A 17,339-nucleotide genomic window follows, 5' to 3' on the forward strand; every position below is an offset into this window, starting at 1 on the left:
GCTGGTAGAAAAGATGCCGCTTTATACCCGAGAGGTTTTAGCTAACATCAATACAAGGGCAAGTACAGTACATCATGAATTTCACTGCACCACCTATGACTCGCTGGCTGATCATGTGCGGGAAGTTAATGCAGTCATGTGAGCATACACAAAGCAGGTGTTTTAAACTGAAATCAGTATTGCGAAAAGGGCGGGTCAGTATAATGACTTTTGGCCGAAGATAGCACTATGACTGCTGTTTAGTAAGTCTCAGAACTCGGTGCATTCACACCCCTGTCACCAGCTGAAGCAGCTGAATCAACTGCAAGGGTGTTCGGAGGGGCAGGCAGTGGGGAAAGGACGGGAGATCCGGCAAGACCGTCCGACTCCGGTGACGCGTATCAGCTGGCTGCCACTTTCACGTGCAGCGCCTGAAACAACAGTGCGTAAATGCATTTCTCCTTCTCCGGTCACCTCAGAAGTGGAGTGCAGCTCGTGGCGACTCGTCCAATACCCGAACACGGCAGACCAGTGTGTGACTGGCCGTCTACAGCTGCACCCTGAGCGAGAGCGGCACCGGCCTGTGCGACAGACAGAGCTGGAGCTGGAACTGGAGCTGGAGCTGGAGCGAGACCCACCTGCGCTGCGACTTGCCCGGCGCGCAGGCGCGGCAGGTCGGTGTGGGACCAGGCGCTGGCCGCCCACGGCCGCACGGCGCGCAGGTCCAGCCCGAAGCTCAGGTTGGCCAGCCGGTTGCGCGCGAACTTGCGGATGTTCCACGGCAGGTCGTTGTGCCTGCACAGCGGGCAGCGGGCATTCAGTCGCCTGTCCCACAAGTCGTACAAGTGTGGCAGACGTACACTTAGCGACAGAATAATGATTCATCTAATTTACGCAAAGGAGGCTGGAGTGGTCACACATAAAGTGATGCAACGTGGAGCTGGTATCATAGCTGCGTTCCAATCCCACATTATTATTAGATTATGATCTCCCTCCAAGTATTGAGCGACCATTTCAGTCGCCGAAGTGATGTCAACTGAAAAGACTTGCAATACGGCAGCCGAACTCCGAAGCCGATATCCGGGCCGACAAATGCCATACACTCATTTCATTTCAATACCCTGAGTCACTCTTCCTTTCTCTCCATTTTTAGTAAATTGATGCCTGAGTTTATACACGATACCGGACACAGTTCAATAATTGATTTCAAGATCTCTGCCTCATCTTGATGTAGACCATACTCCATCTACTCCACCTCCTCTTGCTACTTTTGAGCACTGTATTCGCTATTACCAGCCCAAGTTTACTGCTGACCACTTTAGTCTTTCTTCTCTCTGATTCCTACTACCAAACACACAGTACCCAATAAGATCGTCTTCACTTCCTTCCTCTACCAGAGATCTATGGTGAAAAGCAAGTACTTTCAGTAAGCTCAGTCACTGCTTACAGACAAACAACAGTTGCCGCTACTGTAACACCTGCCAGCATCACTTTATATGTTTGTGTTATGGGAACATTCTTTCCGTCTTTATTTAATTTGGCCTGTCACGAATTCTTTCACTGTGCTAATCTCTTTATCTCAGAGAACCATTTAGAACTAATGTATTCGATTAATTTTTGGGTATATTAAAATTTCAGGCTTCTTGTACAGTTTTTAACCTGAACAGTTCTGCCACCTACAGCCTCTTAATACACACTATCCGATCAAAAAACGCAGACACCTACTACGGACATTTATATGTCATGTTTCCACTCTTCGTCTTCATAACAGCTTCAACTCAGCTGGGCACACTTCTAAAGAGTTTTCTAAATGTCTGTCGAGGAATGGTAGCCCATTCTCCCTCAAGAGGATTGGCTGAACACGATTGGCGGTGGCGTGTTTGTTTCTGTTAGAAGTAGTTTAGCTCGTCGCGAAATTGAAGTAGACACTTCCTGTGAGTTAGGTATGGGCAGAGGTCATTGTTGGCAAGCGGAATAAAATAAATGGATACTTTTATCGACATCCCCATTTTAGATGATACAGTAGCTGAAAGTTCAAAGAAAACTTTAGTTTCATTTCGAACACGTACCCGGCTCATACGATAACTCTCGGTGGCGGCTTTAATTTACCCTCGATATGTTGGCGAAAATACCGAGGTACGCATAAAACATCATCCGAAATCGTGCTAAAACCGAACTCTGAAAAATATTTCTAGCAGTTAGTTCATGAGCCCACGCGAATTGTAAATGGTTGTGAAAACACACTTGACCTCTTAGCAACAAATAATCCCGAGTTAATAACGAGCACCAAAACCGATTCAGGGATTAGTGAACACAGGGTTGTCGTAGCGAGATTGAATATTGTAATCCCCAAATCCTCGAAAAATAACCGAAAAATATACCTATCCAAAAAAGTAAAACATCCAAAGAATAAAAATTCACTTGACGCCTTCTTGAGAGACAATCTCCACTCATTCCAAATTAATAATGTAAGTGTAGACCAGATGTGCCTTAAATTCAAAGAAATAGTATCGGCAGCAATTGAGAGATTTATACCAAATAAATTAACAAAGGACGGAGCTGATCCTCCTTGGTACACAAAACGGGTTAGAACACTGTTGCAGAAACAACGAAACAAACACGCCAAATTTAAACAGACGCAAAATCCCCAGGTTTGTCGATCTTTTACAGAAGCTCCAAATTTAGCGCGGACTTCAATGCGAGATGCTTATCAAAGTTTTCACATCGAAACTGTCTCGAAACCTGCAAAAAATCCAGAGAGATTCTGGTCGTATGTGAAGTATGTTAGCGAAAAGAAACATTCACTGGCTTCTCTGCGCGATAGCAATGGAGATACACTATCGAAGACAGTGCTGCCAAAGCAGAGTTATTAAACGCAACCTTCCGAAATGCCTTCACAAAAGAAGACGAAGTAAATATTCCAGAATTCGAATCGAGAACAGCTGCTAACATAACGTAGACGTAAATATCCTCGGAGTAGTGAAGCAACTCAAATCACTTAATAAAAGCAAGTCTTCAGGTCCAGACTGTATACCAGTTAGGTTCCTTTCGGAGTATGCTGATGCATTAGCACCATACTTAACAATCATATACAACCATTCGCTCGAGGAAAGATCCGTACCCAAAGACTAGAAAGTTGCACAGGTTACACCAGTATTGAAGAAAGGTAGTAGGAGTAATCCACTAAATTACAGGCCCATATCGTTAACGTCGATATGCGACAGGATTTTGGAACATATATTGTGTTCGAACATTATGAATTACCTCGAAGAAAACGGTCTATTGAGACACAGTCAACATGGGTTTAGAAAACATCGTTCCTGTGAAACACAACTAGCTCTTTATTCACATGAAGTGTTGAGTGCTATTGACGAGGGATTTCAGATCGATTCCGTAGTTTCCGGAAGGATTTTGACACATTAGCACACAAGCGGCTCGTAGTGGAATTACGTGCTTATGGAACATCGTCTCAGTTATGTGACTGGATTTATGAGTTCCTGTCAGAGAGGTCACAGTTGGTAGTAAAACAGAAGTAATTTCTGGCGTTTCTCAAGGTAGTGTTATAGGCCCTTTGCTGTTCCTTATCTATATAAACGATTTGGGAGGCAATCTGAGCAGTCGTCTTCGGTTGTTTGCAGATGACGCTGTCGTTTATCGACTAATAAAGTCATCAGAAGATCAAAACAAACTGCAAAACTATTTAGAAAAGATATCTGAATGATGCAAAAAGTGGCAGTTGACCCCAAATAACGAAAAGTGTGAGCACATGAGTGCTAAAAGGAACTCAAACTTCGGTTACACGATAAATCAGTCTAATCTACAAGCCGTAAATTCAGCTAAATACGTAGGTATTACAATTACGAACAACTTAAATTGGAAGGAACACACAGAAAATGTTGTGGGGAAGGCTAACCAAAGACTGCGTTTTATTGGCAGGACTCTTAGAAAATGTAACAGACCTACTAAGGAGACTGCCTACACTACGCTTGTCCGTCCACTTTTAGAATACTGCTACGCGGTGTGGGATCCTTACCAGATAAGACTGACGGAGTACATCGAAAAAGTTCAGAGAAAGGCAGGACGCTTTCTATGATCGCGAAACACCGGAGAGAGTGTCACGGAAATGATACAAGATGTGGGTTGGACATCATTAAAAGAAAGGCGTTTTTCGTTGCGATGGAATCTTCTCACGAAATTCCAGTCACTAATATTCTCCTCCGAATGCGAAAATATTTAGTTGACACCGACCTACGTAGGGAGGAACGATCACCACGATAAAAAAAGGGAATTCAGAGCTCGTACGGAAAGATGTAGACATTCATTCTTTGCGCGCGCTATACGAGATTTGAATAATGGAGAACTGTGAAGGTGGTTCGATAAACCCTCTGCCAGAGGAAAGTCGATGATACGCCCGCTAAACCGCTGAGCAGAACAGGTGATTAGGATTGTGGAAAGGGCCTAAGAAGGTGTCGGTCAGTTTCACTTCAAAATTGTAATTTGTTGTAATTTAATAACACCTTTAAACCTAAACGGCACATAGCCGAACCTTTAAACTTATGAGTTTCAAAATCAAATTCTTTCACGGCTGAAGGCCTCCAAACAAGGAATCTTAAAAATCAAGAATTTCAAGCGAGTGAACACATGCAATTAAAATTGCAAATAATATATATATATATATACACACACACACACACACACTCAAGCACTCAAGGTACCCTCCGCCACACACCGTCATGTGGCTTGCAGAGTATGGATGTAGATGTAGACCAAACGACTTGCCAGCCTCCAATCAGTTCATAAAAACTCAAAGACCGAACTGTTATTGACGTGATTATTCACAATGAAATATGCATTAAGCTGTCAAAACTACACACCGTGTTGGACAGCGACTACAGATGAGGAAAGGACGCTGTCTGAAATTATGTTAGCCGGCCGGAGTGGCCGTGCGGTTCCAGGCGCTACAGTTTGGAGCCGAGCGACCGCTCCGGTCGCAGGTTCAAATCCTGCCTCGGGAATGGATGTGTGTGATGTCCTTCGGTTGGTTAGGTTTACTTAGTTCTAAGTCCTAGTCGACTGATGACCTCAGAAGTTAAGTCGCATAGTGCTCAGAGCCATTTGAAATTATGTTAGTGGCCAGGGCAGGTAACCGGAACAGTAACGGCCACAAGGCAGAAAATTCTGCTGGTACTCTTGAATTTGAAATAAGGTAATGTAGTTAACGCCACCAAAAAAGAACACTGCCTGAATTTACGTCAGTGTCCAGGGCAGGTAACCAGAACAGTAACGGCCACAAGGCAGAAAATTCCGCAGGTGCACTTGAAGTGTAGTCTACCAATATTGTTAATTCCACCGCATGGCGGCTAAATTTCAGCACTACAAACACTGTGTTGCTCACAGGAAAACCTCCCCAACAGCGAACCACCGAAACGAACCACACAACATGAATGGATGTGGCTTGGGTACTTAAGACACCACTCAACCTTGACATTCTGGCTCGGTGAGCCACGAAGCTCGTAGCGATCGGACAGCTCCACACACGCCCCGACACCGCACAGGGGCCGCCAGCGGACGCAGCCGACCGCGGTGAACGGAGTTACCCCCCCACCCCCCTGGTCCGCACCAACCGATCGAATGCCCGCAGAATACCGACAACGTCTAAAATAGTCGTCAGTGAAAATAACAACTACAGACACAACCTGACAGACTTGCTCGAAGACCTGAACGATACCCAACAGTAACTAAGCGCGCGCACACACACACACACACACACACACACACACACACACACACACACACACACACACAGCCGTCTCACGAACGATCGGCGAGACAGAACGCGTAGTCCGGTAGGACGACCGACCCGACGATCCACCAAGACCGTGGCCCCTCAGGTGATGCGTGGCGGCAATGGTCGGGCGAGCCACGTCGACGCACACCTCACAGCTCCAACCCGACTGCCCTAGTGCCGCGTTGCAACTCTCCGACTGACAGGTCCGGACTGTGCTCCACACGCGTTCCAACTGACTGGCAGCCCGCACTCGCGACCCCAACTGGCTTACGACGGATTACGACCGAGAAGTAATAGCAGTCGAGGGTATATATCGATACGCGCCGCTAGCGCCGCTCACGGTCAGGCAAAGCAGCAACTCGGTGACACCAGTAATTTAAATTAACGTAGTGAGGTGGAAGTACGTTAAAAATAGGGTGTAAAATACGTAAAAGACGTTCCAGTGGTTTCAGGTCGGGACTTTGGACAGGTTGTCCATTTCAGGAATGCCTGACAGATGGTGCCTTATGACTGTCGTGCTGATGATAATAAGCATCGCGTCCAGACTCTTCCTCCACTCACAGGACTCAATGCTGTACAAATTGTTTACATCGTTCCGCATCCAGCATTTTGCTAAGCGCAGTAAGGGTCCGCACCCTAACCACGAGAAACGCCGCCGTATCGTTAACCCCACACTACACTACTGGCGCTACACGTGATGACAGGTAACGTTCTCCAGGTACCCGACAGTTCAAGTCTTCCGCCAGGTGGGCTAATGAGCTTAGAGTGACCAACAAGTACCGCTTGGGTTTAGATGGGTTTAGTTTTAGTCCTATGTCCTGTGCCCATTTTGACAGTGCACCGAGGTCAGTATTGAAATTTTCAATAGCTTTCTTGAGATTGCTTGGCTTCGCACTTAGATACAACTGAAGGTCGTCAGCATACATATTATATTTGCAATAGGTCAGAACCAATGACACATCATTGATACACAGAGAGAAGAGTATTGCACCTAATACTGAGCCTTGGGGAACTCCTGACACTACCTGTGGCCATTGTTATTTTATACTCCCAGACAGGACGCGTTGCTGACGAGACGTCATGTATGAGCGAAACCATTGCACTGCACTTGGTGACAAATTTAGACCGCTAAGTTTGGCTAGTAAGATGTCGAAGTCGACAGTATCAAATGCTTTGCTGAAATCTAAGAAGCAAATGACAGTCCCTTCTTGTCTGTCCATGGCAAGTTTCAGGTCATCTGTCACCTTTATCAGTGCGGATGTTGTGCTCCGATGTTTACGGAAACGTGATTGGTATTCGTCTAGTAGGTTGTTAGTAGTTAGGTAGTTGGTGAGCTGGTCATGAACTATATATTCTAAGGCCTTTGACAGTGCAGGAAGAAGGCAGACGAGGCGGGAGTCACAGGGTGCTGTGGCGATGTCCTTTTTAGGCAGAGGTTTAATCTGTCCCAGTTTCCAGCCCTCAGGGAAAACACTTGTGATTAATGAATCGTTGAAAATGTCTGTTATAGGGGGAATTGTTGGTCAATGATAAGTTTCACCATCTGGATAGTGATGCCATCATGTCCAGTAGATGCTGATCTAATCCGCATTATGGCTTTCTTGACAGCATTGCAAGTGACGTGCCGTAGATACAATTTTTCTTTGCTACAGTCGTTCATCCCCATGAAGTAATCAATGATTCTCTGTTTTTTTTTTTTTTTGCGGTTAAAGTGTGGTTGTAGGTAATGTGAAGAATCGGTTTAGTTCTTCAGCGGGGACCATGGGATTTTCTGCAGCTTTTTTATTTTGTCTAAACCGTGACTACGGAGATTTTTCCACAGGATAGCTGGTCTAAATCTATTGTCAGCTAATGTACGGACATGTGTGAGCTTAGCGTTTCTCACCGCTTGACTGACTTTGTTTCGTTTCTGCTTGTATACAGTATGATTTTCAGGTGTAGGGTGTATCTTGTATGCTCAATGTACAGGGTCTCTGAGATTCGTGAGCTTAGTTCAGCAGTCAGCCAAGGTGCAGGTAGCCTCTTTACTTTTCTGGTCTTTATTGGAGCATATTTGTCATATAGTTGAGTAATTTTGTTAGTGAAATCCTGGAGTTTGTCGTTTATATCCATGAGGGGAGTAGAGGTCATCCCCCAAACTATTTCTTGTGCCTCAGTTTCGAGTTCAGGCAAATTTATGCGTTTGAGGTCTCGGTATGTAGACAGTTTTTGTTTCTTTCTAGGACATTCTAGTGAATACGTCATGAAAATGATGTCATGGGCAGACATGCCAGGCGCAGATATTTGAGAGGTGCGCATTATTCTGTTTGGAGATTTCGTTGCGAATATATCTATGAAAACGTGACTGGTAGTCGTGTGATGAGTAGGTGCCAGCTGAAGTAGCGTCATATTTGAGGAAGAAAGCATCCTCTTAAATTTCCCAGTGGAAGGACTATTGCACAGAAAATTAATGTTAGTGTTACCTGCTATGATTACATGTTCATATGACGATTCGAGAGTAGAGAGGGAAGTTTAGAAGCAGGCGAACCCACCTACTTTAGGAGGTTTGTAAAGGACACATATTAAGCACTTTCTGTTGAGGAATTTGATCTCTATGAACATATATTCCTATTCCAGAATGAGATTTTCACTCTGCATCGGAGTGTGCGCTGATATGAAACTTCCTGACAGATTAAAACTGTGTGCCCGTCCGAGACTCGAACTCGGGACCTTTGCAAAAGTCCCGAGTTCAAGTATCGGTCGGCCTCACAGTTTTAATCTGTCAGGAAGTTTAATATCAGCGCACACTCAGCTGCAGAGTGAAAATCTCATTCTGGAAACATCCCCCAGGCTGTGGCTAAGCCATGTCTTAGCAGTATCCTTTCTTTCAGGAATGCTAGTTCTGTAAGTTTCGCAGGAGAACTTCTGTAAAGTTTGGTAGGTAGGAGACGAGATACTGGCAGAAGTGAAGCTGTGAGGACCGGGTCTGAGTCGTGCTTCGGTAGCTCAGATGGTAGAGCACTTGCCCGCGAAAGCAAAGGTCCCGAGTTCGAGTCTCGGTCGGGCACACAGTTTTAATCTGCCAGGAAGTTTCATATATTCCTCTTGTTTATCTACATTGTTGTCGGATGTGTGTAGTACTGTAGGTGATAAATCAGAGCGTATGTACGCCCCTATTCCGCCCCCTCGTCTGTTGCATCTATCGTTCCTTAGAAAGATATAGCCGTCTAGGTTTATGGAAGTCGTAGGAATACTTGGTTTGAGCCAAGTGTCTGACAAAAGTATTACGTGTATATCAGCAGTTTGAAATATATATTGGAACTAGTCGAAGTGAGGTGGCAGAGACCGGACATTTGCATGTACAAATATGCAGCTTGGTGCGTTCGGGTGTTGATTGCCCGAGGAGGCTGCCGACCGAAGTTTGCGGGCCGTGGTTAGCGGTGACAAGAGGGTCTGGCATGAGGAATGCGGAAGGCGTGTGAAGGAGGGGGGGTGAGGGAGTGTCCTCACAGTTCTGTGCAGTGAGAGTGGCCGTGAGGGGGAGGGGGTGGGTCCCCAGGGAGGCAGCGGGATCTGCGGCCAAGGTCAGCGAGGTCTGCAACGGTTCTGGAAGTAGCCGTGGGCTGGCAGGGGAAGGAATTTCGCTAAACACAACGGGAGTAACCTGCACGTTACGACAGAGTGTGATATTAATTGCACTTATGAGGACAACAACTAAAGTATGATGGTGGGTTGCTAATTAAGGATGGAAGTGAGACTACCTTATGTAATAATTAACAAAATAGGACTCGGCTATGAGATTTCTGTACTAATTAAATTATGTTCATAGATAATAATAATTCTTTCATTTTAAAATGTAGGTTCCTGTCGCTCTGTCGACAAGTGGACTAAGTTAGGGACACGCAAGTCGCCGAAGTGGCGTCGAATACAAAGACTTGTTCCAGACCAGGGTCAGCGGCCCGCTGCAAGTCTTTCTATTCGACGCCGCTTCGGCGACTTGCGTGTCCCTAACCTAGTCCAGTTGCCGACAGGGGAGAGGGGACCTGCAGATAATCGTGGTATCCGTGGAGCGGTCGAAATTCGATCCTGCAACGTATGGGTCCCGAGGTACTGATAGACTCACAGGCCCGACAAGCATACGGGGAGACCATCTATAGGTTTTGATGAGTGAGTTCACGACTTGCTGCGGGTAAACCTTTCGGTGAATGAGGTCGTCGTTCACGAAACTCTCGTTCCGGCAAGACGGAGGAAGATGTCCATTGCAGTTCTCGACGAAACACTACGAAAAGAAGTGTTTCGTGGACCGCGGCCTTACTCTCCGAAAGGTTTACCAGCAGCAGTCATCCGGTCACGAAGGCCCTCATTTTTTACACCGCCAAGGGACTGTAAACAGTACTATTTCAGCTTAATACGTATGCGCGTTCCCGAGAAAGAGGGGTGTTAACAGTTGGACAGACAGAGAGAGAGAGAGAGAGAGAGAGAAAGAGAGAGAGAGAGACGGACAGCAAAGTGATACTTTAAAGGTTCCCTTCTTATATCGATTGTGAGCTTACATTATTTTTCCTTAAGTTGTCCCTCTTGTTTCTGTTGTAGTGCAGATAATTACAATTACGGCTTTTCCCTCCAGAACCTAAGATGCATTCTCTGTCACCCTGTGAATACCAGAGCTAAGCAATGTAGAACAACAATATACGTTACAAATCTACATAATACAGTTTGTGACTTTGTTACAGTGATGCCTATTTCAGAATCTATGAAGAGAACCATGCGTAGTCGACGGAGTCAAGAGCGGAGGAACCATCAACAGCCCAAGAACTCTTATGAAATTGATCTTCATGAAGATCTATTAAAAATGGGAGATGGCAGTAGTTTTCTTATGGAAGACGATCGATTAGAGGCGAGAATAATGATTTTTGGTGGAAGCAAAGGAAAAGATATTTTAAAAACATGTGCCCATTTTTTTATGGATGGAACATTTAAGAGATGCAGCAAGCAGTTTGTACAGACGTTCACCATACACGTAGACTTAGGTGGCCCGATTAAAGAAACAAACATTCTTCCTACTGTATTTGCACTCCTCCCTAATAAGAAGAAAGACACATATGTTCGTCTGTTTCGTCTGATAAAACAGGCAGTGTCTGAGTGATGTCCTAAACAAGTAAAGGTGGACTTTGAGGCAGCTGCGATATCGACCATTCGTCAAGTTTTTCCCACAACTGAAATATATGGATTCTATTTCCATATGAAGAAGAGTTTATGGAGAAGAATTAAAGTTCGCGGTCTAACTGAGGAGTACAGCCAGAACGAGGATTTAAGACTTCACGTCAGCGTGTGTGCAGCGCTGGCAGTTGTAAAACCGGAGGACGTAAGCAATGGATGGATTGAGATTCATGCAGAAGCTCCTGATAACCGAAGGTTCTCTCATTTTCTTGACTGCTTGTGGATAACTGGCTATAGAATGAGGATATCGCAATAGAAATGTGGGACTGTTACGGAAAAAGGCACCGAACGACGAATGCTGTTGAAGGGTGGCAAAACAAAATAAATAGAATTATAGGAAACCCTCACCCTAGAATCAACTATTTGGTTGAGTGCTTGAAAAAGGAAGCAGAGCTCACAAACTGCATGTACATGAAACTGGAAATGAATCTTGAAGGTAAGAAGAGGAAGAAGAAGTACTTGGAGCTGGATGACAGGATAGAGAGAATCGTAAAGAATTATGAAGAGACTGGCAACATTAGGCCTTGCTTGAAAGCCATTGCCCATATTCAGAAACTGGACTAAAATACGTTAAAAACGTATTAAAAACTATGAAGACCACTGAGTCCTCGCAGAATACTAAGATAAAATTATTAAAACATTGAAGCAGCATTATCGGAGCTAATATTAAGTTGTAATTGTAAATAGAGTGTACATTAGTTCAGCGTGTTTAGGCTGATTTTACACACGCCAGAATGGTAGATGGTCATTTATCATTTTCACGGTCCAAAGCCTGTGCAAAGTGTGATGCGAATCAGCCTTTAATGTAAAAATTAAAAAGTGTTTCAAGCCTCACAAAAGTATCCCTATAGTTGTCACGTTAAGATAACTTTTTTCTACCTTCCAATATTATGGCCATACTATTAAATATTTGTGAGTTCTAAAATAATTTTCTGAAGCTTCAGAATCGCAACTATCACCTGAAATATCATGGTTTGTTAAACTGATAGTATACGCTTTTGTGAAAGAAAATGGGAACTTAACCTTTGAATTGCACCTAAAATTGACATCCCAAAACTGATCTGATCCTAAGGTTGACAATTTTGGCACCTCAAATATTTTTATTTAAGTTTAGCTGCAAACATTTATAGTAGATGTAAATCTACTTAAGTACATTTAAATATAGTCCTTTAAAAATTAAAATTTCTCACTAAATTGTTGATTATCTTTAAACAGGTCAGAAAAGTAAGGAGCTTACTACTGAAAATTAATTGTTACTAAAGAACATCAGAAACAAATGTATTAGACCTACTTTTCATACACATTACAGACATTTGGAAAGATATTTGATCATTTCCTCTGTCACTGACAGTGTAATTTCAGTTGCTTTGCAACGCCAGGGATATCTACTCCCAAATTATGTTTCCAGCTGTTCTCATTTCGAATTCTGGAATATTCACTTCGTCTTCTTTGGTGAAGGAATTTCGGAAAATGCATTTACTAACTCCACTTTAGTGGCACTGTCTACAGTAACATTACCATCGCCGTCGCGCAGTAAAGGTACTTACTGAGCCTTACCGCTGGTTTACTTAACATGGGACCAGTACCTCTTTGGATTTTCCGCCACGTTTCTAGAGCGAGTTTCGTTGTGGAAGCTATTAAATGCATCTCGCATTGAAATCCGCACCAAATTTCGAGCCTCAGTAAAACTTCACAAATCTTGTAGAGTTTGCGTTAGTCTAAATTATAGGTGCCTTTTGCGGTGCTCCTGCAAGAGCTTTCTGTCGTGTTTTGTGTACCATGGGGGATCAGTGCCGTCTCTTATTAATTTATTTGGTATGAATATTTCGAGTGCTGTTGATACTATTTCTTTGAACTTAAGCTACATATGGTTTTCATTTACATAGTTTGGAAGGATTGGGGACTATCTCTTAGAAAGACTTCACGTGGATTTTTAGCTTCTTTTATAAATAGATATATTTCGCGTTTACTTTTGGTGAATTTTTTTGTTACGGAAGTGAGCCTCGCTACGACTGCGTGTTCACTAATCCCTGAATCCGTCGTGATGCTCAGGATTATTTGTGGCTAAGAGGTCAAGTGTGTTTTCGTAACCGTTTACAATTTCAATGGCCTGGTCAACTAATTGTTAAAAATAATTTTAAAAAATCATTTAGATCAATTACGGAAGTTGTTTTCTGTTTACAATAGGGTATGAAAATGTATTTTTGTCGACATGCGGAAGGTAGATTGAAGTAACTGCCAACTATAACTGTATGAGTAAGGTACCCATTTGTGATGAGACTCAAGTTTTCTTTTCTTTGAACCGTCCAGCAACTGTTTCATCTGAGACAGGGAGTCGGTAAAAGGAGCCAGTTATTAATTTATTCCGGTTGTCGAATATAACCTCTGCCCATACTAAGTCACAGGAAATATCTGGTTCAAAGTTGATTGTGAGCTTACATTATTTTTCCTTAAGTTGTCCTTCTTGTTTCTGTTGTAGTGCAGATAATTACAATTACGGCTTTTCCCTCCAGAACCTAAGATGCTTTCTCTGTGACCCTGTGAATACCAGAGCTAAACAATGTAGAACAACAATATACGTTACAAGCGTAGCATTCTGTATTACTTCATTTCCTTATTTCTAACATTTTAAAATTGTAAGTCGACTTTAGATGACATGTCAATCATAGATGTTCTTATCTCTATTTAGTGAACGTGTTTTCAGTTACGTTTTGAACACTGTCCCGCTACACTTCATTAACAAATGTTTTTAGAGAGTAAATTAATATGGAGTACGTCATTCTTATTTTCAAACATTCACAAACACATTTATTCTTTCCCTATTGTCTTTTGGGTATGCAGTTGTACTAATTAAAGTAGGCACAAATGCAGTGATCAGAAAGAAATGATTAGCGTACATTCGCATTCTCGTTTCATCGTGAAAGGAAGCTACTGTATAGACAGAGAAATCTATATTTATACTTGGCAGAACTAATTACATACTGACAAAATCGTCGGTATTGCTATCCTGGCAACATAAGTCCACCTTCCCGCCTCAGTTTACTCCATTTCAGCTTAATCCATTTCAGTCTGCATAATCGTAAAAGCTTTGCTTTGTAAGACTATCGTACACACAGTAAAGGTTTGAGGTTTCTGTGACTTATACTCTTGTGAAATAAGAGTTTAAAATATAGCATTGTCAATATAATGAACAGATTAGTATTTTCATTTCAAGTAAGAAGTATTTTCTAGTATGAGAAAGTCATCTGTGTTCCATAAATGCTGTGTCTGTAAGTCCTTCCATCAAATTAATAATTTCTAAGGATTCTCCTCTTATATGCACTACGCTTAAAGTTCTGCCGGCTTACTCCTGTCAAACACTACTACTTTTCGCTCTACAACTGAGACGAAGATATACAAGTTCAGATACATGTCGAATAATGACTTTGAGATAAAGTATCGAAAGCTACTTTTTGTCCTGTAAAGTATCTGTGTTATCAGCTAAACCAAATTTGGTACGAGATAAAGCGATACCGTCGTCTCTTCCTGGAATGTAACATAGTGAAATTATACTCCTGCAAGGGCAGTGCCCAACAACGTAATATTTCACAATTTCAATTGCATGTAATTAAAAACTAGAGAGCTTTGTGGTCTGAATAAACTTTTGTATGCTTCTCAAGTAAATAGTATCTAAATTTTGTAAACGTCCAGACAATGGCTAAGGTCTCTAATTATGTGGCTGAGTAACTTCCCTCTGATTTACTTACCACTCTACTCTGGCAAACGCAATACTCTTTTGGATAATGATTCCATTCTCAATGAGGCTTTGGAAAAGATGAGCTCCAAGTCCTATTTTGGAAGAATCTCAAATAAGCAGAAATCTTGAGAGGTCAGGATGAGCTACAACAGGTGCCGTCAACAGTGCCTCTTTCAGCTTATCCAACTCTAAAACTGTGCTTGATCATTCCAATGCCAAATGGTGTTTTGCCACCCAAAGAACATAATGCCGGTGCAGTCAAAATTTTCAGTTTCAAAAATTTATGGTAAAAATTTACTATCTCTAAAATGCTTACGACTTGCTTAGTAGCAGGAGGTGGGATTGCTCTGATTGCTTCTAGTTTTTCTGTAGAAATCATATGGCCTAAAAATTTTACACTCGTCTGACGAAAACGTGATTTTTGTAAGTTTAGTGTCAAACCTGAATCTTCAAAAATGTCCAGCAAATTTTCTAATATTTTGTTATGTGTTGACCAAGTTGGTTCTGCTATCAAAATAACTTACCGACGTTGGTGGTGATGTGTCTCTTTAGATGGTCTGGAAGAATAGTGTTTAGTCCATGAATAAATGCTGCTGATGAAATTTTTAAACCAAACAGGAATTTACAGAACTTGTAACAGATCCCAAAGCATAAAACGGCTGTGTACTTCCTGCAGTCAGAATGTAACTGTTTGCCAAAAACTGGACCGTAAATATAGAGCTGACAATACTTGTACGTCATATAAATTTTGTAGCAGTTCAAGTGTTTGAGGTCTGTGTGTTTCCGGAAGAATGATAATATTGATCTGACGCTATTCCAAGACAACCTTATTGAACCGTCTCTTTCTTCAACGACGTGCAAAGGACAATTATAGGAGCTGACAGCTGAATCAGGAAGACAGTTTTCTAACCTAACAGTTTTCACCTTTTCATGGTAATAAACCGGTATTGCATTAGGTCTTACACAGAATTTATTGTGCTTACTAACCTGAAAGCGGTACTGGAATCCGTTGATGGTGCCGGCCCTATGTGTAAACACTACCGCAAGTTGTTCTAAAATTTCGCCGAGTTATTTCCCGTCATGTTAATCACAATTTTCTGTTTCCTCGATCTTTTGCTAGCTTAAATTGATTACCTGATCGTAACTGTAGTTCTTACAATGCTGAGCTGTACTAAGTCAAAAGAACTGGGTGAGCATTGAATAGTAACGCTATTTAATATAACTTAAATTAGGAGTAATGGTATTAAGCAAGAATTGTTCAGCATAACTTTATCTTAAGCTGTGATCAACTATCAAATATCACTGTGAGATTTGCTTGGCTTGTGATGTTTGGACAGTGTTGCATTACCACAAGCAGTAGGGTAAAGAGAGAACTAGCGCGTTTTGTTTCTGCGGGTTTCATATATTATGGGGCAAATGTACATTAAGGTGCAAGCTAATTGATTTATAAACCCCGGGAGTTGATTTATGACCACCTGGGAATAATCAATCCTTCTGAGAAACTCCCATCCCTTCAACTCCTCGTCCCATCATTTGGGAAATTCCCAAACTTCCACTCCTCCCTTTGTTAATACAAGCACACTTCTGATATGAAATTAATTGACTAATTATTTAAATTAATGAATAAATTATCCTCTCCCATGGGAAATCCCCCAGCCCACAACTCCCATCAAGAACTTCCCCTCTCCACTCCGAAAAAAATTGGCGGGAAAATTGCTGAGCTAGTGGACAGGAAGGATCTCACAACAAGTAATCAACTACATTGTAGATGTATAATAATAGATTGTTTATTTATAAAATTCAATTTGCGCAGTTGGATCTCTTATTTGGGGGAAAAGCATGTCATTCTCTATTGTTTATTTAATTTTGGAAGATGCATCGAAAAGATGTAATTAAGTGTGTAAATAGATCTTTTATCTGATCATGCAAGGAATAACATCAAAAATCGACATCACTGTAACTCACCACACATAATTACACTGTTATAAACGTTCTGATTGTGTCTCCACACCAATCATAGGGCAGACAGGCTGGGGGAGATGCTGGCTGGGACATTGCATCTTCACAGGCCCATTTCCAGGTCGTTCCACCATGCCCACACCACATGCCACCTCCATAATCCAGGGCAGGGATACACACATGTGTCAAACCCTCTCAAATGGCTACTTCCTGTTGAACAAGGCATCAGGTGCCAACGTCCCATTGATATCACACCCTTCTTGTTACACTCCCACACACCCACCTTCCATACCAGGTCAGTGGAAGCAGTTGTTATATTTGTTCACCCTGTTGTGCAGGTACTGAGCTATTTCATAAAACCACCAGCAGAGGACGCTTCTCCCTCCAAGCCCCTCCTCCCCTCCTTCTCAGATAGTGTCTGTCAGCCAAAGCATCAGGTGGTGGCAACTCTTTGATAATGCTGCCTATGATCTTCCTATCTAAACACATTCCCCCCCCCCCTCTCTCTCTCTCTCCCCTTCTACCCCTCTCCATACCCCTCCCACCCCCATTAATTTTGTAACACCTATTGGAGTAAAACTACGAACTTTAAATCTTTGCTAACGTGACCTGGTAGAGAACTCAATGAGATTTTAGGTTGCTTTCTATTCCAACTTATCAGGAAGCAAATACCATCTG

The 17,339-nt window shown here is 42.6% G+C and overlaps 1 protein-coding gene across 1 annotated transcript in view; it reads right to left on the bottom strand.

Annotated features, from left to right (window-relative positions):
* Nucleotides 1-17,339, bottom strand: part of LOC124798081 (dipeptidase 1-like) — a 200,103-nt gene that overhangs the window by 122,078 nt on the left and 60,686 nt on the right. The window contains exon 3 of the mRNA XM_047261322.1: nt 618-774. Coding sequence (XP_047117278.1) covers nt 618-774 — 157 coding nt within the window. The remainder of the gene's footprint in view (nt 1-617; nt 775-17,339) is intronic.

This window comes from Schistocerca piceifrons, chromosome 5, assembly GCF_021461385.2.
Source record: "Schistocerca piceifrons isolate TAMUIC-IGC-003096 chromosome 5, iqSchPice1.1, whole genome shotgun sequence".
NCBI lineage: Eukaryota > Metazoa > Arthropoda > Insecta > Orthoptera > Acrididae > Schistocerca > Schistocerca piceifrons.